This window comes from Lonchura striata, chromosome 2, assembly GCF_050655825.1.
Source record: "Lonchura striata isolate lonStrDom1 chromosome 2, ASM5065582v1, whole genome shotgun sequence".
In the NCBI taxonomy this organism is placed as follows: domain Eukaryota; kingdom Metazoa; phylum Chordata; class Aves; order Passeriformes; family Estrildidae; genus Lonchura; species Lonchura striata.
The window spans coordinates 156,372,207-156,395,357 of record NC_140704.1 but is presented as its reverse complement, the minus strand read 5'-3'; the positions used below and the strand labels follow the sequence as shown (position 1 = coordinate 156,395,357).

The window sequence follows — 23,151 nt, the reverse complement described above, 5'->3', positions numbered from 1 at the left end:
CCAGTCCAGACCAGTCCCCAAATCCCAAAAATCAGCAAAATCCGGGATCAAACTGGGATTTATTGGATCCAACTGGGGACCTCCCAGTCCAGACCAGTTTAAACCAGTCCAAACCAGTCCAGACCAGTCCAAACCAGTCCAGACCGGTAAAAACCAGTAAAAACCAGTCCAAACCGGTCCAGACCAGTTTGGCTCAGGGCAATTCCTGAATTTTCTCCCGGCTCCGGCTCCGGGTGGCTCCGTCCAGGTCCCCGACGCCGCATCCTGACAAAAATTTGGGAATTTCGGGAATTTTGGGAAGGTCGGGAACCCACAGGGTGGGGGAGGGGGCATTGATGACGTCATTCCCCAAAATTTGGGGGCGTTATTCCCAAAATTCCCAACATTTCCCAAAATTCCCATTTTTCCCCCCCAAAATTCCCATTTTTCCCCCCCAAAATTCCCATTTCCCCCCCAAAAATTCCCATTTCTCCCCCCCCCAAAATTCTCATTTTTCCCTAAAATTCCCAATTTTTTTCCCGATTTCCTCCCAAATTCCTGATTTTCCCCCCCAAAATTCCCATTTTTCCTCTAAAATTCCCAAATTTTTTCTCGGTTTCTCCCCAAAATTCCCATTTTTCCCTAAAAATTCCCAAATTTCCCCTCCAAATCCCCAATTTTCGCCCAAAATTCCTGTTTTTTCCCCAATATCCCCTCAAACTTCCAAATTTTCCCCAAAATTCTCAATTTCCCCCCAAACTCCCCAATTTATCCCCAAAATCTCCAATTTTCCCCCATAATTCCCATTTTTTTTTAAATTCCCAATTTTCCCCCAATTTTACTCCCAGAATTCCCAATTTTCCCACAAAATCTCCAATTTCCCCCCCAAATTCCCATTTCTTTCCCAATTTCCCCCCCCCAGATTTTCTCGCATTTCCCCAAAAATTCTGATTTTTTTCCCCTCCTGTAATTCCAGATTTTTTCCACCTGATTTTCAATTTTTCCTTCCAAATTCCCTGGAATTCCCCCCAAATTCCAAATTCTCCCCAAAAATTCCCAAGTTTTATTCCCAAAATCCTGTGGTTTTTTCCAAAATTTTTCTTCAAAATCCTAGTTTTCCCATTTTTCCCCAAAACTTTCCCCCAAAATTCCCAATTTTCCCCCATTTTTCACCCAAACCCCCCAATTTCACCCCCCAAAATCCCCAATTTTCGCCCCAAAATCCCCATTTTTTCCCACATTTCCCCCCAGAATTCCCAATTTCCATAAAAATTCCCATTTTTTCCCCAAAGTCCCATTTCCCCCCAGTTTTCCCCAAAATTCCTTTTTTCCCCATTTTCCCTGCAAACCCCCCCGAATCCCCAATTTTCCCGATATTTCCCAAAATTCCCATTTTTTCCCCAATTTCCCCCTAAATTTCCAATTCTTTCCCCCCAAAATTCCCATTTTTTCCCCAAACTCCCCAATTTCCCCCCAAAATCTCCAAATTTTCCACCCACATTCCCATTTTTTTCCCCAAAATCCCCATTTTTTCCCCCCAAATCCCCATTTTTCCCAAAATTCCCAATTTTTTTCAGAATTCCTTTTTTTTCCAAAACTCCCATTTTCCCCCCAATTTTCCACCGAAATTCCCTTTCCCGCCCAATTCCGAATTTTTTCCCCAATTTTCCATCAAATTCCTATTTTCCCCCCAATTTTTTCCCAAAATTCCTGATTTTCCCCCCAAATCCCCAATTTTTCCCAAACCCCAAAATTTTCCCCCAAAATCCCCCAATGTCTCCCCCAAAATCCCCAATTTTCCCCCAAATTCCTTTTTTTCCCCAATTTCCCCCCCAAATCCTGGCTTTTCTCCCCAAATTCCCATTTTTTCCAAAATTCCCAATTTTCCCCGCAATTTTTCTCCAAAATTCCCAATTTTGTGCAAAATTCCCATTTTTTCCATAATTCTCATTCCCCCCCAATTTTCCTTCCAAAATTCCCTTTTTTCCCCCAAATTCCCATTTTTTCCCCCAATTTCCCCCCCAGTTTTTCCCAATTTCCCATTTCCCCCTCAATTCCCCAATTTTCCCCCAATTTTTCCTAAATTCCCATTTTTTTCCCAAAATCCCCAATTTCCCCCTCAATTTCCCTTCCAAATTCCCCAATTTTTTTTCCCCAAAATCCCCATTTCCCCCGATTTTTCCCAAAATCCCTGATTTGTCCCCAAAATTTCCTTTTTCCCCCCCAATTTCCCGCCAAAATTCCCAATGTTTTTTCCCAATTTTCCCCTAAAAATTCCCCATCTTCCCCCCAAAATTTTCCCCGAAATTCCTGAATTTTTCTCTCGTTTTGTCCCAAATTTCCCAATTTCTCTCGAAATTTCTGATTTTTCCTCAAAATCCCTGATTTGTCCCCAAAATTCCTTTTTTTAACCCGATTTTCTCCAAAATTCCCAATTTTTCCCAATTTCCCCCCAAAATTCCCGATGTTTTCCCCAAATTTCCCCCAAAAATTCCCAATTTCCCCCCAAATTTTTCCCTGAAATTCCTGAATTTTTCTCTTATTTTGTTCCAAATGTCCCAATTTTTCCCGAAATTCCAGATTTTTCCAAAAATCCCTGATTTTTGCCCCAAAATTCCCTATTTTTACCTCCTATTTTCCCCCAAAATTCCCGATGTTTCCCCCAATTTTTCCCCTAAAAATTCCCAATTTCCCCCCAAATTTCCCCCCAAAATTCCTGAATTTTTCTCTCGTTCAGTCCCAAATTTCCCCGTTTTGCCCGAAATCGCTCTTTTTTGCCCCAAAATTCCCTTTTCCCCAGAAGTTTCCCCCCAAAATTCCCAATGTTTTCCCTTAAAAATTCCCAATTTCCCCCCAAATTTCCCCCCGAAATTGCTGAATTTTTCTCTCGTTCAGTCCCGAATTTCCCCATTTTGCCCGAAATCGCCGTTTTTTGCCCCAAACTGTACCGTGCATGCGGAGGCTGCCCAGGCCCGGCCGCAGCTTCCGGAAGGTTCCGGGCCCGAGGCCGGGATTGGCCGAGAGCTCCAGGGAGCGAAGAGAGCCCGGGAGGCACCTGCGGGGAAATCGGGGTGAAAAACGGGGAAATCGGGAAAAATGGGAAAAAAATGGGGAAAAAATGGGGGAAAAATGGGGGAAAAATGGGGGAAAAATGGGGAAAAAATGGGGGAAAATGAGGGAAAAATGGTAAAAAAAAAGGGACAAAAAACGGGGGAAGAACAGGGCAAAAATGGCAAAAAATAGGAAAGAAATGGGGCAGAAATGGCAAAAAATGGGAAAAAATGGGGAAAAAATGGGAAAAAATCAGGGCAAACGGGGCAAAAAAATAGAGCAAAAAAAAGACAAAAATGGCAAAAAAATTGGCAAAAAATGGACAAGAAATGGGAAAAAAATGAGGGAAAAATGGTAAAAAAATGGGCAAAAAAAAGGGACAAAAAACGGGGGAAGAACAGGGCAAAAAATAGGAAAGAAATGGGGCAGAAACGGCAAAAAATGGGAAAAAATGGGAAAAAAATGGGGGAAAAGGACAAAAAATGGGCAAAAAAAATGGACAAAATGGGGGAAAAACAGGGCAAAAATGGCAAAAAATAGGAAAAAAATGGGGCAGAAACAGCAAAAAATGGGAAAAAATGGGAAAAAAATGGGGGAAAATGACAAAAAATGGGCAAAAAAAATGGACAAAAAATGGGGGAAAAACAGGGCAAAAATGGCAAAAAATAGGAAAAAAATGGGACAGAAACGGCAAAAAATGGAAAAAAAATGGGAAAAAATCAGGGCAAACGTGGCAAAAAAATAGAGTAAAAAAAGACAAAAATGGCAAAAAAATTGGCAAAAAATGGGAAAAAAATGGGAAAAAAAGAGGGAAAAATGGTAAAAAAATGGGCAAAAAAAAGGGACAAAAAACGGGGGAGGAACAGGGCAAAAATGGCAAAAAATAGGAAAAAAATGGGACAGAAACGGCAAAAAATGGGAAAAAAAGGGAAAAAATCAGGGCAAACGTGGCAAAAAAATAGAGCAAAAAAAAGACAAAAATGGCAAAAAAATTGGCAAAAAATGGGAAAAAAATGAGGGAAAAATGGTAAAAAAATGGGCAAAAAAAAAGGGACAAAAAACGGGGGAGGAACAGGGCAAAAATGGCAAAAAATAGGAAAGAAATGGGACAGAAACGGCAAAAAATGGGAAATGGGAAAAAAATGGGGGAAAAGGACAAAAAATGGGCAAAAAAAATGGACAAAAAATGGGGGAAAAACAGGGCAAAAATGGCAAAAAATGGGGGAAAAATGGGACAGAAACGGCAAAAAATGGGAAAAAAATGGGAAAAAATCAGGGCAAATGTGGCAAAAAAATAGAGCAAAAAAAGAGACAAAAATGGCAAAAAAATTGGCAAAAAATGGGAAAAAAATGAGGGAAAAAATGAGGGAAAAATGGTAAAAAAATGGGCAAAAAAAAAGGGACAAAAAACGGGGGAAGAACAGGGCAAAAATGGCAAAAAACGGGACAAAAATGGCAACAAAATTGGCAAAAAACGGGCAAAAAATGGGAAAAAAAACAGGGCAAAAATGGCAAAAAAATGGAGCAAAAAATGGCAAAAAACGGGCAAAAAAGGGACACGAATTGGGACAAAAATGGGGCAGAAATGGGAAAAAAGGGCACAAAAATGGCAAAAAAAGGCAAAAAATTGGGGCAAAAATGGCAAAAATATTGGGAAAAAATGGGGAAAAACGGGCAAAAAATGGGCAAAAACGGGCAAAAAATGGGCAAAAAAAGGAAAAAAATGATTAAAAATGGGGGAAAAAGGGGCAAAAATGGCAAAAAAAAGGAAAAAAAAGGAAAAAAATGATAAAAAAGGGGGCAAAAATGGGGTAAAAATGGAAAAAAATTGGCCAAAAAGGGCACAAAAATGGGAAAAAAATTGACAAAAAATGGGGCAAAAATGGGGCAAAATGGCAAAAAAATGGGACAAAAAATGGACAAAAAAGCAAAAATATTGGCAAAATCGGGTAAAAATCACTGAAATGGGCAGAAATGGCAAAAAATTGGCAAAAATGGGACAAAAATGGCAAAAAAAATTGGAAAAAATGGGACAAAAATGGCAAAAAAATTTGGAAAAAATGGGGCAAAAGAGGCAAAAAAATTGGCAAAAATTGGGCAAAAACGGGGCAAAAGTGGCAATAAAATTAGCAAAAAATGGGACAAAAATGGGGCAGAAATGGCAAAAAAAAAGGGAAAAAAAAAGGGAAAAAATGGCAAAAAATTGGCAAAACGTGGGACCAAAATGTGACCAAAATGGTAAAAAATTGGTAAAAAACGGGACAAAAATAGCAAAAAAAAGGCAAAAAATGGAGCAAAAATGAGACCAAAATGGGGCCAAAATGGCAAAAAAATTGGCAAAAAAGGGACAAAAAAGGCAAAAAAATTGGCAAAAAACAGGGCAAAAGAAGCAAAAAAATTGACAAAAAATGGGGCAAAAAATGGAACAAAAACAGGGCCAAAATGGCAAAAAAATTGGCAAAAAAAGGGACAAAAATGGCAAAAAAATTGGCAAAAAAAAGGGACAAAAATGGCAAAAAGATTGGCAAAAAACAGGGCAAAAGAAGCAAAAAAATTGACAAAAAATGGGGCAAAAAATGGAACAAAAACAGGGCCAAAATGGCAAAAAAATTGGCAAAAAAAGGGACAAAAATGGCAAAAAGATTGGCAAAAAAAGGGACAAAAATGGGACAAAAATGGCAAAAAATGGGGCAAAAAATGGGACAAAAATGGCAAAAAACGGGCAAAAAATGGGAAAAAACCGGGGCAAAAATGGCAAATAATTGGTAAAAAATGGGATAAAAATGGCAGAAAATTGGCAAAAAAAAGGGCCAGATGGCACCAAAGTGTCCCCAAATGGCACCAAAGTGTCCCCAAATGTCCCCAGTGTCCCCAAAGTGTCCCCAGATGGCCCCAAATGGCCCCAAAATGGCACCAAAGTGGCCCCAAAGTGTCCCCAAATGGCCTCAAAGTGTCCCTAGATGTCCCCAAGGTGTCCCTACATGGCCCCAAATGTCCCCAAGGTGTCCCCAGATGTCCCCAGATGGCACCAAGGTGTCCCCAATGTCCCCAGATGTCCCCAAATGTTCCCAGCTGTGCCCAAATGATCCAAAATGTCCCCAAGGTGTCCCCACATGTCCCGAAATGGCACCAAGGTGTCCCCAGATGTCCCCAAGGTGTCCCCAGATGTCCCCAAGGTGTCCCAAGGTGTCCCCAAATGTCCCCAGGGTGTCCCCAGATGTCCCCAAGGTGTCCCCAGATGTCCCCAAGGTGTCCCAAGGTGTCCCCAATGTCCCCAGATGTTCCCAGATGTCCCCAAGGTGTCCCCAATGTCCCCAGATGTCCCCAAGGTGTCCCAAGGTGTCCCCAATGTCCCCAGATGTCCCCAGATGTTCCCAGATGTCCCCAGATGTCCCCAAGGTGTCCCCAATGTCCCCAATGTCCCCAGATGTCCCCAGATGTCCCCAAGGTGTCCCCAAGGTGTCCCCAATGTCCCCAGATGTCCCCAAGGTGTCCCCAATGTCCCCAGATGTCCCCAGATGTCCCGGTGTCCCCTGACCGTGCCAGCTCGTCGATGTCCCCGTCCCTCAGGTGGTTCCCGGCCAGCGAGAGGTGGCAGAGGGCACAGCCGGCCTGGGGGACAGCGGGGACGTCACCGAGGCCACCAGAGGTGTCCCCAGGGCCACCAAAGGTGTCCCCAAGGTCACCGAGGCCATCAAACGTGTCCCCTGGGCCACAAAGATCACCAAAAGTGTCCCCAAGGCCACCAAGGTCCCCAGAGTCCCAAAAGTCCCCAATGTCCCCGATGTCCCCCCAATGTCCCCAATGTCCCCCCAATGTCCCCAATGTCCCCCCAATGTCCCCCAATGTCCCCCCAGTGTCCCCAATGTCCCCAATGTCCCCCAATGTCCCCAATGTCCCCCCAATGTCCCCAATGTCCCCAATGTCCCCCAATGTCCCCCCAATGTCCCCAATGTCCCCAATGTCCCCCCAATGTCCCCAACACCCCCCAATGTCCCCAATGTCCCCCCAATGTCCCCCAATGTCCCCCCAGTGTCCCCCAATGTCCCCAATGTCCCCAATGTCCCCCCAATGTCCCCCCAATGTCCCCAATGTCCCCCAATGTCCCCCAATGTCCCCAATGTCCCCCCAATGTCCCCAATGTCCCCAATGTCCCCCAATGTCCCCCAATGTCCCCAATGTCCCCCAATGTCCCCCAATGTCCCCAATGTCCCCAATGTCCCCAATGTCCCCCCAATGTCCCCCCAATGTCCCCAATGTCCCCCCAATGTCCCCAATGTCCCCCAATGTCCCCCAATGTCCCCAATGTCCCCAATGTCCCCCAATGTCCCCCAATGTCCCCCAATGTCCCCAATGTCCCCCAATGTCCCCAATGTCCCCAATGTCCCCAATGTCCCCCCAATGTCCCCAACACCCCCCAATGTCCCCCCAATGTCCCCCAATGTCCCCAATGTCCCCCCAATGTCCCCCCAATGTCCCCCCAATGTCCCCCAATGTCCCCCCAGTGTCCCCCAATGTCCCCCAATGTCCCCAATGTCCCCAATGTCCCCAATGTCCCCAATGTCCCCAATGTCCCCCCAATGTCCCCAATGTCCCCAATGTCCCCCCAATGTCCCCAATGTCCCCATACCTGCTGCAGGTACCGGGCCAGCTCCCCTCCGATGTCCCCAATGTCCTCTCCGATGTCCCCAATGTCCTCTCCGATGTCCCCAATGTCCCCGGTGTCCCCATGGGTGTCCCCATGGGTGTCCCCATGGGTGTCCCCAATGTCCCCGCTGTCCCCATGGGTGTCCCCGAGGACGGAGTCGAGCTCGAGGCTCCGGAGGCTCCGGAGGCTCCGGGCCGGGATCGTCCTCAGGAGCTGCCGCAGCCCCGCCCGGCCCAGCCGGTTGTAGGACAGGGCCAGGCTCTGCAGCGCCGTCGTCTCTGCGGGGAAAATTGGGAATTATTCCCAACATTCCCCAAAAATTCCCAAATTTCCAAGATTCCAAATTTTCCCCCCAAAAAAATCCCATTTTCCCCCCAAAATTCTCATTTTTTCCCCGTAAAATTCTCTTTTTTTCCCCCAAAATTTCTAGCATTTTCCCTCAAAATTTCGATTTTTCTTCCCAAAAATTTAATTTTCCCAACATTCCCAGGATTTCCCCAAATTTCCCAAATTTTCCCAAAAAAATCCCATATTTTTCCCATAAAATTCTCATTTTTCCCATCAATTTCCCCAATCCCCCCCGCCAAGTGTTGTAGGACAGGGCCAGGCTCTGCAGCGCCGTCGTCTCTGCGGGGAAAAATTGGGAATTATTCCCAAAATTCCCCAAAAATTCCCAAATTTCCAAGATTCCAAATTTTCCCCCCAAAAAAATCCCATTTTTCCCCCATGAAATTCTCATTTTTCCCCCAAAATTTCTAGCATTTTCCCTCAAAATTTCGATTTTTCTTCCCAAAAATTTAATTTTCCCAACATTCCCAGGATTTCCCCAAATTTCCAAAATTTTCCCCAAAAAATCCCATATTTTTCCCATAAAATTCTCATTTTTCCCATCAATTTCCCCAATTCCCCCCCAGCTGGTTGTAGGACAGGGCCAGGCTCTGCAGCGCCGTCGCCTCTGCGAAAAAATTTGGGAATTATTCCCAAAATTCCCAAAAAATATCCAAATTTCCAAGATTCCAAATATTCCCCCCCAAAAAAATCCCACTTAACCATAAAATTCCCATTTTTCCCCCATAAAATTCTCATTTTTTCCCCAAAATTTCCAGCATTTCTCCTCAAAATTTCGATTTTTCTTCCCAAATATTTAATTTCCCTAAATTTCCCAGATTTTCCCCAAAAATCCCATATTTTTCCCATAAAATTCCCATTTTTCCCCAATTTTTCCCCAATTCCCCCCCCCAAGTGTTGTAGGACAGGGCCAGGCTCTGCAGCGCCGTCGCCTCTGCGGGAAAAAATTGGGAATTATTCCCAAAAAATATCCAAATTTCCAAGATTCCAAATTTTCCCCCCAAAAAAATCCCATTTTCCCCCCAAAATTCTCATTTTTTCCCCGTAAAATTCTCTTTTTTTCCCCCAAAATTTCTAGCATTTTCCCTCAAAATTTCGATTTTTCTTCCCAAAAATTTAATTTTCCCAACATTCCCAGGATTTCCCCAAATTTCCCAAATTTTCCCAAAAAAATCCCATATTTTTCCCATAAAATTCTCATTTTTCCCATCAATTTCCCCAATCCCCCCCGCCAAGTGTTGTAGGACAGGGCCAGGCTCTGCAGCGCCGTCGTCTCTGCGGGGAAAAATTGGGAATTATTCCCAAAATTCCCCAAAAATTCCCAAATTTCCAAGATTCCAAATTTTCCCCCCAAAAAAATCCCATTTTTCCCCCATGAAATTCTCATTTTTCCCCCAAAATTTCTAGCATTTTCCCTCAAAATTTCGATTTTTCTTCCCAAAAATTTAATTTTCCCAACATTCCCAGGATTTCCCCAAATTTCCAAAATTTTCCCCAAAAAATCCCATATTTTTCCCATAAAATTCTCATTTTTCCCATCAATTTCCCCAATTCCCCCCCAGCTGGTTGTAGGACAGGGCCAGGCTCTGCAGCGCCGTCGCCTCTGCGAAAAAATTTGGGAATTATTCCCAAAATTCCCAAAAAATATCCAAATTTCCAAGATTCCAAATATTCCCCCCCAAAAAAATCCCACTTAACCATAAAATTCCCATTTTTCCCCCATAAAATTCTCATTTTTTCCCCAAAATTTCCAGCATTTCTCCTCAAAATTTCGATTTTTCTTCCCAAATATTTAATTTCCCTAAATTTCCCAGATTTTCCCCAAAAATCCCATATTTTTCCCATAAAATTCCCATTTTTCCCCAATTTTTCCCCAATTCCCCCCCCCAAGTGTTGTAGGACAGGGCCAGGCTCTGCAGCGCTGTCGCCTCTGCGAAAAAATTTGGGAATTATTCCCAAAAAATATCCAAATTTCCAAAATTCCAAATTTTCCCCCAAAAAAATCCCATTTTCCCCCCAAAATTCTCATTTTTTCCCATAAAATTCTCATTTTTTCCCCCAAAATTTCTAGCATTTTCCCTCAAAATTTCGAAAATTTAATTTTCCCAACATTCCCAGTACTTCCCCAAATTTCCCAAATTTTCCCCAAAAAATCCCACATTTTTCCCATAAAATTCTCCTTTTTCCCCAATTTTCCCCATTTCCCCCCAGGTGTTGTAGGACAGGGAAAATTGGGAATTATTCCCAAAATTCCCCAAAAATTCCCAAATTTCCAAAATTCCAAATTTTCCCCCCCAAAAAATCCCATTTTCCCCCCAAAATTCTCATTTTTTCCCCGTAAAATTCTCATTTTTTCCCCCAAAATTTCTAGCATTTTCCCTCAAAATTTCGATTTTTCTTCCCAAAAATTTAATTTTCCCAACATTCCCAGGACTTCCCCAAATTTCCCCAAAAAATCCCAATATTTTTCCCATAAAATTCTCATTTTTTCCCCAAAATTTCCAGCATTTTTCCCCCAAAAATTCTGATTTTTTTCCTCCAAAAATTTAATTTTCCCAACGTTCCCAGGATTTCCCCAAATTTCCCAAATTTTCCCCAAAAAATCCCATATTTTTCCCATAAAATTCTCCTTTTTCCCCAATTTTCCCCATTTCCCCCCAGGTGTTGTAGGACAGGGCCAATTGGGAATTATTCCCAAAATTCCCCAAAAATTCCCAAATTTCCAAAATTCCAAATTTTCCCCCCAAAAAAATCCCATTTTCCCCCCAAAATTCTCATTTTTTCCCATAAAATTCTCATTTTCCCCCCAAAAATTCTGATTTTTTTCCTCAAAAAACTCAATTTTCCCAACATTCCCAGGATTTCCCTGAAATTCCCAAATTTTCCCCAAAAAATCCCACATTTTTCCCATGAAATTTGCATTTTTCCCCAAAATTTCCAGCATTTCCCCTCAAAATTTCGATTTTTCTTCCCAAAAATTTAATTTTCCCAACATTCCCAGGATTTCCCCAAAATTCCAAAATTTTCCCCCAAAATTCCAAAATTTTCCCATAAAATTCACATTTTTTTCCTCCAAAATTTAAACTTTTTCCCCCCCAAAATACTAGTATTTTCCCCCAAAATTCAATTTTTCCCAAAATTCCCATTTTGCCCCCAAAATTCCCATGGTTTTCCCATAAAATTCTCATTTTTTCCCTAAAACTTCCAGCACTTTACCCTCCAAACTTTGATTTTTCCCAAAAATTCCCAAATTTACCCAAAAATTCCCAAATTTACCCCAAAATTCCCATGTTTTCCCCATAAAATTCTGATTTTCCCCCCAAAATTTCCATATTTTATTTCTGAAATTCCCAGGTTTTTCCCTAAAAATTTTGATTTTTTTCTTCCCAAAAATTCGATTTTCCCCAAAAATTGTTTTTCCACCAAAATTCCCAAATTCTCCCCATGAAATTCCAATTTTTCCCCCAAAATTTTGTCTCGAGTGACCCCTGAGTGACCAGTGAGTGACCCTGAGTGACCCTGAGTGACCAATGAGTGACCCCTGAGTGACCCTGAGTGACCAATGAGTGACCAGTGAGTGACCCTGAGTGACCCTGAGTGACCACTGAGTGACCCTGAGTGACCCTGAGTGACCAGTGAGTGACCACTGAGTGACCAGTGAGTGACCAATGAGTGACCCTGAGTGACCCTGAGTGACCCCGAGTGACCAATAAGTGACCCCTGAGTGACCCCTGAGTGACCCTGAGTGACCAATGAGTGACCAATGAGTGACCCCTGAGTGACCCTGAGTGACCCCGAGTGACCCTGAGTGACCCCTGAGTGACCACTGAGTGACCCTGAGTGACCAATGAGTGACCAATGAGTGACCCTGAGTGACCAATGAGTGACCCTGAGTGACCCTGAGTGACCCTGAGTGACCAATGAGTGACCAATGAGTGACCCTGAGTGACCCTGAGTGACCAATGAGTGACCAATGAGTGACCCCTGACTGACCCTGAGTGACCCTGAGTGACCAATGAGTGACCAATGAGTGACCCTGAGTGACCAATGAGTGACCCCTGAGTGACCCTGAGTGACCCTGAGTGACCCCTGAGTGACCAATGAGTGACCCTGAGTGACCAGTGAGTGACCCTGAGTGACCACTGAGTGACCACTGAGTGACCCTGAGTGACCAATGAGTGACCCCTGAGTGACCAGTGAGTGACCCTGAGTGACCACTGAGTGACCCCGAGTGACCCCTGAGTGACCAATGAGTGACCCCTGAGTGACCCTGAGTGACCAATGAGTGACCCTGAGTGACCAATGAGTGACCCCTGAGTGACCCTGAGTGACCCTGAGTGACCAATGAGTGACCAATGAGTGACCCCTGAGTGACCCCTGAGTGACCAATGAGTGACCCCTGAGTGACCCTGAGTGACCCTGAGTGACCATGACCCACCTGGCAGGGGGAAGGGCCGGCTCAGGCCGCAGCTCCGGACACGCAGAGTGACCCTGAGTGACCAGTGACCCTGAGTGACCAATGAGTGACCCGAGTGACCCTGAGTGACCCCGAGTGACCCTGAGTGACCAGTGACCCTGAGTGACCAATGAGTGACCCCGAGTGACCCTGAGTGACCCTGAGTGACCCCGAGTGACCAATGAGTGACCATGACCCACCTGGCAGGGGGAAGGGCCGGCTCAGGCCGCAGCTCCGGACACGCAGAGTGACCAGTGAGTGACCAGTGACCCCGAGTGACCCCTGAGTGACCAATGAGTGACCCTGAGTGACCCTGAGTGACCAATGAGTGACCCCTGAGTGACCCCTGAGTGACCATGACCCACCTGGCAGGGGGAAGGGCCGGCTCAGGCCGCAGCTCCGGACACGCAGAGTGACCAGTGAGTGACCAGTGACCCTGAGTGACCCCTGAGTGACCCCTGAGTGACCCTGAGTGACCATGACCCACCTGGCAGGGGGAAGGGCCGGCTCAGGCCGCAGCTCCGGACACGCAGAGTGACCAGTGCCGGACACTGGCCCAGCAGCTCGGCCAGAGCGCGGCCGCCGGCGTCGCCCAGCGGGGCCAGGCTGAGGTCCAGCTCCTGCAGGGCCTGAGTGACCAGAGTGACCACTGAGTGACCAGTGAGTGACCAGAGTGACCAGTGAGTGACCACTGAGTGACCAGAGTGACCAGTGAGTGACCAGAGTGACCACTGAGTGACCAGTGAGTGACCAGTGAGTGACCAGTGAGTGACCAGTGAGTGACCACTGAGTGACCGATGGGGTCAGGAGTGGACAGAGGGGCCAGGCTGAGGTCCAGCTCCTGCAGGGCCTGAGTGACCAGAGTGACCAGTGAGTGACCACTGACCACTGAGTGACCACTGAGTGACCAGAGTGACCAGTGAGTGACCACTGAGTGACCAATGGGGTCAGGAGTGGACAGCGGGGCCAGGCTGAGGTCCAGCTCCTGCAGGGCCTGAGTGACCAGAGAGTGACCACTGAGTGACCACTGACCACTGAGTGACCACTGAGTGACCAGAGTGACCAGTGAGTGACCACTGAGTGACCAATGGGGTCAGGAGTGGACAGCGGGGCCAGGCTGAGGTCCAGCTCCTGCAGGGCCTGAGTGACCAGAGAGTGACCACTGAGTGACCACTGAGTGACCAGTGACCACTGAGTGACCAGTGAGTGACCAGTGAGTGACCACTGACCACTGAGCACTGACCACTGAGTGACCAATGGGGTCAGGAGTGGACAGAGGGGCCAGGCTGAGGTCCAGCTCCTGCAGGGCCTGAGTGACCAGTGAGTGACCACTGACCACTGAGTGACCACTGAGTGACCAGAGTGACCACTGAGTGACCCCTGAGTGACCACTGACCACTGACCACTGAGTGACCAATGGGGTCAGGAGTGGACAGAGGGGCCAGGCTGAGGTCCAGCTCCTGCAGGGCCTGAGTGACCAGAGAGTGACCACTGAGTGACCAGTGAGTGACCACTGAGTGACTGAGTGACCAGAGTGACCAGTGAGTGACCACTGAGTGACCAGAGAGTGACCACTGAGTGACCACTGAGTGACCAGTGACCACTGAGTGACCAGAGTGACCAGAGTGACCAGCGAGTGACCAGTGACCACTGAGTGACCAGAGAGTGACCACTTAGTGACCACTGAGTGACCAGTGACCACTGAGTGACCAGAGTGACCAGTGAGTGACCAGTGACCACTGAATGACCAAGTGACCACTGAGTGACCAGTGAGAGACCAGTGACCCCTGAGTGACCCCTGACCACTGAGTGACCCCTGAGTGACCCTGAGTGACCCCTGAGTGACCATTTCATTTTTCCCATTTTTGGAGCCATTTTTTTGGGAATTTTTCCCATTTTTTGGGGGAATTTTTCCCATTTTTGAAGCCATTTTTTGGTGTTATTTTTCCCATTTTTGGGTGATATTTTTCCCATTTTTGGAGCCATTTTTTGGGTGATATTTTTCCCATTTTGGAGCCATTTTAGGCGATATTTTTCCCATTTTTTTGGGGTATTTTTCCCATTTTTTGAGCCATTTTTTGGGGATTTTTCCCATTTTTTGGGGGTATTTTTACCATTTTTGGTGATATTTTTCCCATTTTTGGAGCCATTTTTTGGGTGATATTTTTCCCATTTTTTGAGTCATTTTTGAGTGATATTTTTCCCATTTTTGGAGCCATTTTTTGGCGATATTTTTCCCATTTTTTGGGGATTTTTCCCATTTTTGGAGCCATTTTTTTGTGATATTTTTCCCATTTTTTGAGCCTTTTTTTGGTGTTATTTTTCCCATTTTTTGGGGATTTTTCCCATTTTTGGAGCCATTTTTGGGTGATATTTTGGCCATTTTTTGGGCGATATTTTTCCCATTTTTAGAGCCATTTTTTGGTGATATTTTTCCCATTTTTTGAGCCATTTTTGGCGATATTTTTCCCATATTTTGGGGGTATTGTTCCCACTTTCTGAGCCATTTTTTGGCAATATTTTTCCCATTTTTGGAGCCATTTTTTGGCGATATTTTTCCCGTTTTTTGGGGGTATTGTTCCCATTTTTTGAGCCATTTTTGGGGGTATTTTTCCCATTTTTTGGCAATATTTTTCCCATTTTTTGGCGATATTTTCCCATTTTTTGAGCCATTTTTTGGCGATATTTTCCCCATTTTTGGGGGGTATTTTTCCCATTTTTTGAGCCATTTTTTGGCGATATTTTTCCCATTTTTTGGGGGTATTGTTCCCATTTTTTGAGCCATTTTTGGGGGTATTTTTCCCATTTTCTGAGCCATTTTTGGGTGATATTTATCCCATTTTTGAGCCATTTTTTGGCGATATTTTTCCCATTTTTGGGGGTATTTTTCCCATTTTTGAAGCCATTTTTTGGTGTTATTTTTCCCATTTTTGGGGGAATTTTTCCCATTTTTTGAGCCATTTTTTGGGTGATATTTTTCCCATTTTTTGGGGGTATTGTTCCCATTTTTTGAGCCATTTTTGGGGGTATTTTTCCCATTTTTTGAGCCATTTTTAGGCAATATTTTTCCCATTTTTTGGGGGTATTGTTCCAATTTTTTGAGCCATTTTTTGGCGCTATTTTTCCCATTTTTGGAGCCATTTTTTGGAGGATTTTCCCCATTTTTTGGGTGATATTTTTCCCATTTTTTGAGCCATTTTTTTGTGATATTTTTCCCATTTTTGAGCCTTTTTTTGGCAATATTTTCCCCATTTTTGGAGCCATTTTTTGGGTGATATTTTTCCCATTTTTGGAGCCATTTTTTGGTGATATTTTTTGAGCCATTTTTGGCGGTATTTTTCCCATTTTTGGAGCCATTTTTTGGGTGATATTTTTCCCATTTTTGGAGCCATTTTTTGGGTGATAATTTTCCCTTTTTCTTCCCATTTTTTGGGGGTATTTTTCCCTTTTTTTTGTTTTTTTTCCCATTTTTTGTGATTTTCCCGGCTCACCTGCAGGGTCCCTGCGGCGCCGGCCATGCCGCGGACGCCGTCGGCGCCGATGCAGCTCCCGTGCAGGCGCAGGCGGGCGAGGCGCGGCAGCGCCCGCAGCGCCCGGCCCAGCTCGGCCCCGCTCCGGCCGTTTTTGGGGCGATTTGGCCTTTTTTGGGGAGTTTCCCGCTTGGTTTTGTCTGGGATTGTTGCCATTTCTTGGGGATTTTTCCCAGTTTTGGAGCCATTTTTTGGGGATTTTTCCCATTTTTGGAGCCTTTTTTGGGTGATATTTTCCCCATTTTTTGGTGATATTTTTCCCATTTTTGGAGCCATTTTTTGGTGATATTTTTCCCATTTTTTGAGCCATTTTTTGGTGATATTTTTCCCATTTTTTGAGCCATTTTTTGGTGATATTTTTCCCATTTTTTGAGCCATTTTTTGGCGATATTTTTCCCATTTTTTGGTGATATTTTTCCCATTTTTGGAGCCATTTTTTGGAGGATTTTCCCCTTTTTTGGGTGATATTTTTCCCATTTTTGGAGCCATTTTTTTGTGATATTTTTCCCATTTTTGAGCCTTTTTTTGGCAATATTTTCCCCATTTTTGGCGGTATTTTCCCCATTTTTGGAGCCATTTTTTGGGTGATATTTTTCCCATTTTTTGAGCCATTTTTGGCGATATTTTTCCCAATTTTTGGGGGTATTGTTCCCACTTTTTGAGCCATTTTTTGGGTGATATTTTTCCCATTTTTTTGAGCCATTTTTGGCGACATTTTTCCCATTTTTTGGCGATATTTTCCCCATTTTTTGGGTGATATTTTTCCCATTTTTGGAGCCATTTTTTGGCGATATTTTTCCCATTTTTGGGGGTATTTTTCCCATCTTTTGGCGATATTTTTCCCATTTTTTGAGCCATTTTTGGGGGTATTTTTCCCATTTTTGGGGCGATTTTTCCCATTTTTTAGTACTTTTTGTCATTTCCTGCCCGGCTCACCTGCAGCGTCCCTGCGGCGCCGGCCATGCCGCGGACGCCGTCGGCGCCGATGCAGCTCCCGTGCAGGCGCAGGCGGGCGAGGCGCGGCAGCGCCCGCAGCGCCCGGCCCAGCTCGGCCCCGCTCCGGCCGTTTTGGGGCGATTTGGCCTTTTTTGGGGAGTTTCCCGCTTGGTTTTGTCTCGGATTGTTGCCATTTCTTGGGGATTTTTCCCAGTTTTTTGAGCCATTTTTTGGGTGATATTTTTCCCATTTTTGGAGCCATTTTTGGTGATATTTTTCCCATTTTTGAAGCCATTTTTTGGTGATATTTTTCCCATTTTTGGCGGTATTTTCCCCATTTTTGGAGCCATTTTTTGGGTGATATTTTTCCCATTTTTGGAGCCATTTTTTGGTGATATTTTTCCCATTTTTTGGGGTGATATTTTTCCCATTTTTGGAGCCATTTTTTGGGTGATATTTTTCCCATTTTTTGAGCCACTTTTGGCGACATTTTTCCCATTTTTTGGCAATATTTTCCCCATTTTTTGGCGATATTTTTCCCATTTTTTGGGGGTATTGTTCCCATTTTTTGAGCCATTTTTGGCGATATTTTCCCCATTTTTGGGGCGATTTTTCCCATTTTTTAGTACTTTTTGTCATTTCCTGCCCGCTCACCTGCAGCGTCCCTGCGGCGCCGGCCATGCCGCGGACGCCGTCGGCGCCGATGCAGCTCCCGTGCAGCCGCAGGCGGGCGAGGCGCGGCAGCGCCCGCAGCGCCCGGCCCAGCTCGGCCCCGCTCCGGCCGTTTTTGGGGCGATTTGGCCTTTTTTGGGGAGTTTCCCGCTTGGTTTTGTCTGGGATTGTTGCCATTTCTTGGGGATTGTTCCCAGTTTTGGAGCCATTTTTTGGTGATATTTTTCCCATTTTTTGAGCCATTTTTTGGCGATATTTTTCCCATTTTTTGTTGATATTTTTCCCATTTTTGGAGCCATTTTTTGGAGGATTTTCCCCATTTTTTGGGTGATATTTTTCCCATTTTTGGAGCCATTTTTTTGTGATATTTTTCCCATTTTTGAGCCATTTTTTGGCAATATTTTTCCCATTTTTGGCGGTATTTTTCCCATTTTTGGAGCCATTTTTTGGGTGATATTTTTCCCATTTTTGGAGCCATTTTTTGGGTGATATTTTTCCCATTTTTGGAGCCATTTTTGGGGGTATTGTTCCCATTTTTTGAGCCATTTTTGGGGGTATTTTTCCCATTTTTTGGTGATATTTTCCCTATTTTTGGGGATATTTTTCCCATTTTTTGAGCCATTTTTTGTGGGATTTTTCCCATTTTTTGGGGGGATTTTTCCCATTTTTTGGGGGTATTTTTCCCAATTTTTGGCAATATTTTTCCCATTTTTTGGGGGTATTTTTCCCATTTTTTGGCGATATTTTTCCCATTTTTTGGGGGTATTTTTCCCATTTTTTGGCAATATTTTTCCCATTTTTTGGGGGTATTTTTCCCATTTTTTGGTGGTATTGTTCCCATTTTTTGAGCCATTTTTTGGTGATATTTTCCCCATTTTTGGCGATATTTTCCCATTTTTTGAGCCATTTTTTGGCGATATTTTTCCCATTTTTGGCGGTATTTTTCCCATTTATGGAGCCATTTTTGGCTGTATTTTTCCCATTCTTTGAGCAATTTTTGGGGCGATTTTTCCCATTTTTTGTGATTTTCCCGGCTCACCTGCAGCGTCCCAGCGTTGGCGGCCATGCCGCGGACGCCGGCGGCGCCGATGCAGCTCCCGTGCAGGCGCAGGCGGGCGAGGCGCGGCAGCGCCCGCAGCGCCCGGCCCAGCTCGGGGCCGGCGGCGTCGCCGAGGCGGCGCTGGGGCAGCCGCAGCTCCCGCAGCTCCTCCTGCGCCCGCAGCGCCCGCAGCAGCGCCCGCAGCTGCGCCCGCCGCAGCGCCAGCGCCGCCGGCACCTCCAGCGCCGCGCCCGCCGCCTGCAGCCGCAGCAGCTGCGCCAGCCGCGGGCACGGCGCTGCGGGGAAACGGGAAAAATAGGAATTATAGGGAAATTTGGGAATTTCCAGAATCCCACACAGGGCCTGCAGCCGCAGCAGCTGCGCCAGCCGCGGGCACGGCGCTGCGGGGAAACGGGAAAAAATGGGAATTTTGGGGGGAAAAATGTGGGTTTGGGGGAAAAAATGGGATTTTTGCAGGAAAAAATGGGTTTTTTGCGGGAAAAAATGGGATTGTGGGAGGAAAAAATGGGGTTTTGGGAGGAAAAATTGGGGTTTTGGGAGGAAAAATTGGGGTTTTGGGGGGAAAAATGGGGTTTTGGGGGGAAAAATTGGGGGTTTGGGGGAAAATTGGGATTTTGGGAGGAAAAATTGGGATTTTGGGGGAAATTTGGGAATTTGCAGCGCCCAGCCTGGCACCTGCAGCCGCAGCAGCTGCGCCAGCCGCGGGCACGGCGCTGCGGGGAAACGGGAAAAAATGGGAATTTTGGGGAGAAAGATGGGGGTTTGGGAGGAAAAATTGGGATTTTGGGAGGAAAAATGGGATTTTTGCAGAAAAAATGGGATTTTTGCAGGAAAAAATGGGATTGTGGGAGGAAAAAATGGGGTTTTGGGAGGAAAAATTGGGGTTTTGGGGGAAAAATGGGGTTTTGGGGGGAAAAATGTAGTTTTGGGAGAAAAAATTGGGATTTTTGGGGAAAAAATGGGGTTTTGGGGGAAAAATGGGGTTTTGGGAGGAAAAATTGGCATTTTTTGGGGAAAAAATGGGGTTTTGGGAGGAAAGAATGGGGTTTTGGGGGGATTTTAGGGAAATTTGGGAATTTCCAGCGCCCAGCCCGGCGCCTGCAGCCGCAGCAGCTGCGCCAGCCGCGGGCACGGCGCTGCGGGGAAACGGGAAAAAATGGGAATTTTGGGGGGAAAAATGGGGGTTTGGGGGAAAAAATGGGATTTTGGGAGGAAAAATTGGGATTTTTGCGGGAAAAAATGGGATTTTGGGGGGAAAAAATGGGGTTTTGGGGGGAAAAAATGGGGGTTTGGAAGGAAAAATTGGGATTTTTGGGAGAAAAAATGGGGTTTTGGGAGGAAAAATTGGGATTTTTGGGGGAAAAAATGGGGTTTTTTGGGGAAAAAATGGGGGTTTGGGAGGAAAAATTGGGATTTTTGGGAGAAAAAATGGGGTTTTGGGAGGAAAAATTGGGATTTTTGGGAGAAAAAATGGGGTTTTGGGAGGAAAAATTGGGATTTTTGGGGGAAAAAATGGGGTTTTTTGGGGAAAAAATGGGGGTTTGGGAGGAAAAATTGGGATTTTTTGGGGAAAAAATGGGGTTTTGGGGAGAAAAATGAGATTTTGGGAGGAAAAAATGGGATTTTGGGAGGAAAAATGGGGATTTGGGAGGAAAAATGGGGTTTTAGGAAGAAAAAATGGAGGTTCTGGGGGAAAAAATGTAGTTTTGGGAGAAAAAATTGGGATTTTTGGGGAAAAAATGGGGTTTTGGGGGAAAAATGGGGTTTTGGGAGGAAAAAATGGGGTTTTGGGGGGATTTTGGGGGAAATTTGGGAATTTGCAGCGCCCAGGCCGGCACCTGCAGCCGCAGCAGCTGCGCCAGCCGCGGGCACGGCGCTGCGGGGAAACGGGAAAAAATGGGATTTTGGGGGGAAAAATGGGATTTTTGGGGGAAAAATTGGGGTTTTTTGGGGAAAAAATGGGGATTTTTGCAGGAAAAAATGGGATTTTTGCGGGAAAAAATGGGATTTTGGGGGGAAAAATTGGGATTTTTGTAGAAAAAATGGGATTTTGGGAGGAAAAAATGGGATTTTGGGAGGAAAAATTGGGATTTTGGGGAGAAAAAATGGGGTTTTGGGAAGAAAAAATGGGGTTTTGGGGAAAAAATGGGGGTTTGGGAGGAAAAATTGGGGGTTTGGGAGGAAAAATTGGGATTTTTGTAGAAAAAATGGGATTCTGGGGGAAAAAAATGGGATTTTGGGGAGAAAAAATGGGATTTTGTGAGGAAAAATGGTGTTTTAGGAAGAAAAAATGGAGGTTCTGGGGGAAAAAATGTAGTTTTGGGAGAAAAAATTGGGATTTTTGGGGAAAAAATGCGGTTTGGGAGGAAAAATGGGGTTTTGGGAGGAAAAATTGGCATTTTTTGGGGAAAAAATGGGGTTTTGGGAGGAAAGAATGGGGTTTTGGGGGATTTTAGGGAAATTTGGGAATTTGCAGCGCCCAGCCCGGCGCCTGCAGCCGCAGCAGCTGCACCAGAGCGGGCACGGCGCTGCGGGGAAACGGGAAAAAATGGGAATTTTGGGGGAAAAACGGGATTTTTGTAGAAAAAATGGGATTTTGGGGAGAAAAAATGGGGTTTTGGGGGTAAAAAATGGGGGTCTGGGAGAAAAATTGGGATTTTTGTAGAAAAAATGGGATTTTGGGGGAAAAAAATGGGATTTTGGGGAGAAAAATGGGGTTTTGGGGGAAAAAATGGGGTTTTGAGAAGAAAAAATGGGGTTTTGGGGGAAAAATGGGGTTTTGGGGAGAAAGATGGGATTTTGGGAGGAAAAATTGGGATTTTTTGGGGAAAAATGGGATCTTGGGGGAAAAAATGGAGTTTTGGGAGGAAAAAATGGGGGTTTTGGGGGAAAAAATTTGGATTTTTGGGAAAAAAATGGGATTTTGGGGGAAAAAAATCGGGTTTTGGGGGAATTTTAGGGAAATTTGGGAATTTCCAGCGCCCAGCCCGGCGCCTGCAGCCGCAGCAGCTGCGCCAGCCGCGGGCACGGCGCTGCGGGAGAGGAAAATGGGAATTTTGGGGAAAAATTGGGATTTTTGTAGAAAAAATGGGGGTCTGGGTGGAAAAATTGGGATTTTTGTAGAAAAAATGGGATTTTGGGGGAAAAAAATGGGATTTTGGGGAGAAAAAATGGGATTTTGGGAGGAAAAATGGGGATCTGGGAGGAAAAATGGGGTTTTAGGAAGAAAAAATGGAGGTTCTGGGGGAAAAAATGTAGTTTTGGGAGAAAAAATTGGGATTTTTGGGGAAAAAATGGGGGTTTTGGGGGAAAAATGGGGTTTTGGGGGGATTTTGGGGGAAATTTGGGAATTTCCAGCGCCCAGCCCGGCACCTGCAGCCGCAGCAGCTGCGCCAGCCGCGGGCACGGCGCTGCGGGGAAACGGGAAAAAATGGGAATTTTGGGGGAAAAATGGGGGTTTGGGGGAAAAAATGGGATTTTGGGAGGAAAAATTGGGATTTTGGGAGGAAAAAATGGAGTTTTGGGAGGAAAAATGGGGGTTTGGGAGGAAAAATTGGGGTTCTGGGGAAAAAAATGTAGTTTTGGGAGGAAAAATTGGGATTTTTGGGGAAAAAATGGGGTTTTGTGGGGAAAAATGGGGTTTTGGGAGGAAAAATGGGGTTTTGGGGGGATTTTGGGGGATTTTTGGGGAATTTTGGGAAGATTTTAATGGAATTTTTGAGGAATTTTGGGGAGTTTTTGGAGGGGATTTTTTGGGGGATTTTTGGGAATTTCGGGGAGTTTTTGGAGGGGATTTTTTGGGGGATTTTTGGGAATTTTGGGGAGTTTTTGGAGGGGATTTTTGGGGCATTTTTGGAGGGATTTTGGGCAATTTTGGGGGGATTTTGGGAAGATTTTAATGGAATTTCGGGGGGACTTCGGGGAGTTTTTGGAGGGGATTTTTGGGGAATTTTAGGGAGTTTTTGGGGGGGATTTTTGGGGGGATTTTGGGGGGATTTTGGGGAGTTTTTGGAGGGGATTTTTTGGGGGATTTTTGGGAATTTTGGGGAGTTTTTGGAGGGGATTTTTGGGGCATTTTTGGGGGGATTTTGGGCAATTTTGGGGGGATTTTGGGAAGATTTTAATGGAATTTCGGGGGCACTTCGGGGAGTTTTTGGAGGGGATTTTTGGGGGGAATTTGGGGAGTTTTTGGAGGGGATTTTTTGGGGGATTTTTGGGAATTTTGGGGAGTTTTTGGAGGGGATTTTTTGGGGGATTTTTGTGAATTTTGGGGAGTTTTTGGAGGGGATTTTTTGGGGGATTTTTGGGAATTTTGGGGAGTTTTTGGAGGGGATTTTTTGGGGGATTTTTGGGAATTTCGGGGAGTTTTTGGAGGGGATTTTTGGGGCATTTTTGGGGGGATTTTGAGGGGATTTTGGAAAGATTTTAATGGAATTTCGGGGGGATTTTGGGGAGTTTTTGGAGGGGAATT

General features: G+C 45.1%; 1 protein-coding gene across 5 annotated transcripts in view; it reads right to left on the bottom strand.

Moving 5' to 3' along the window:
• Positions 1–42: 42 nt before the first annotated feature.
• LOC144245930 (tonsoku-like protein) overlaps positions 43–23,151 on the bottom strand; it is a 74,163-nt gene continuing 51,054 nt past the window's right edge. For 2 of the 5 annotated variants that reach the window (XM_085572710.1, XM_085572709.1), the window contains 4 exons: positions 18,660–18,955; positions 12,970–13,111; positions 7,661–7,956; positions 4,852–6,642 (listed from right to left, as the gene is read on the bottom strand). In XM_085572710.1, coding sequence (XP_085428836.1) covers positions 4,987–6,642; positions 7,661–7,956; positions 12,970–13,111; positions 18,660–18,955 — 2,390 coding nt within the window. In that variant the 3' untranslated portion in view covers positions 4,852–4,986. Of the gene's footprint in view, positions 265–2,927; positions 3,035–4,851; positions 6,643–7,660; positions 7,957–12,969; positions 13,112–13,143; positions 18,956–23,151 lie in introns of those variants that run through there. The other 3 variants (XM_085572713.1, XM_085572712.1, XM_085572711.1) reach the window with 3 other exon arrangements.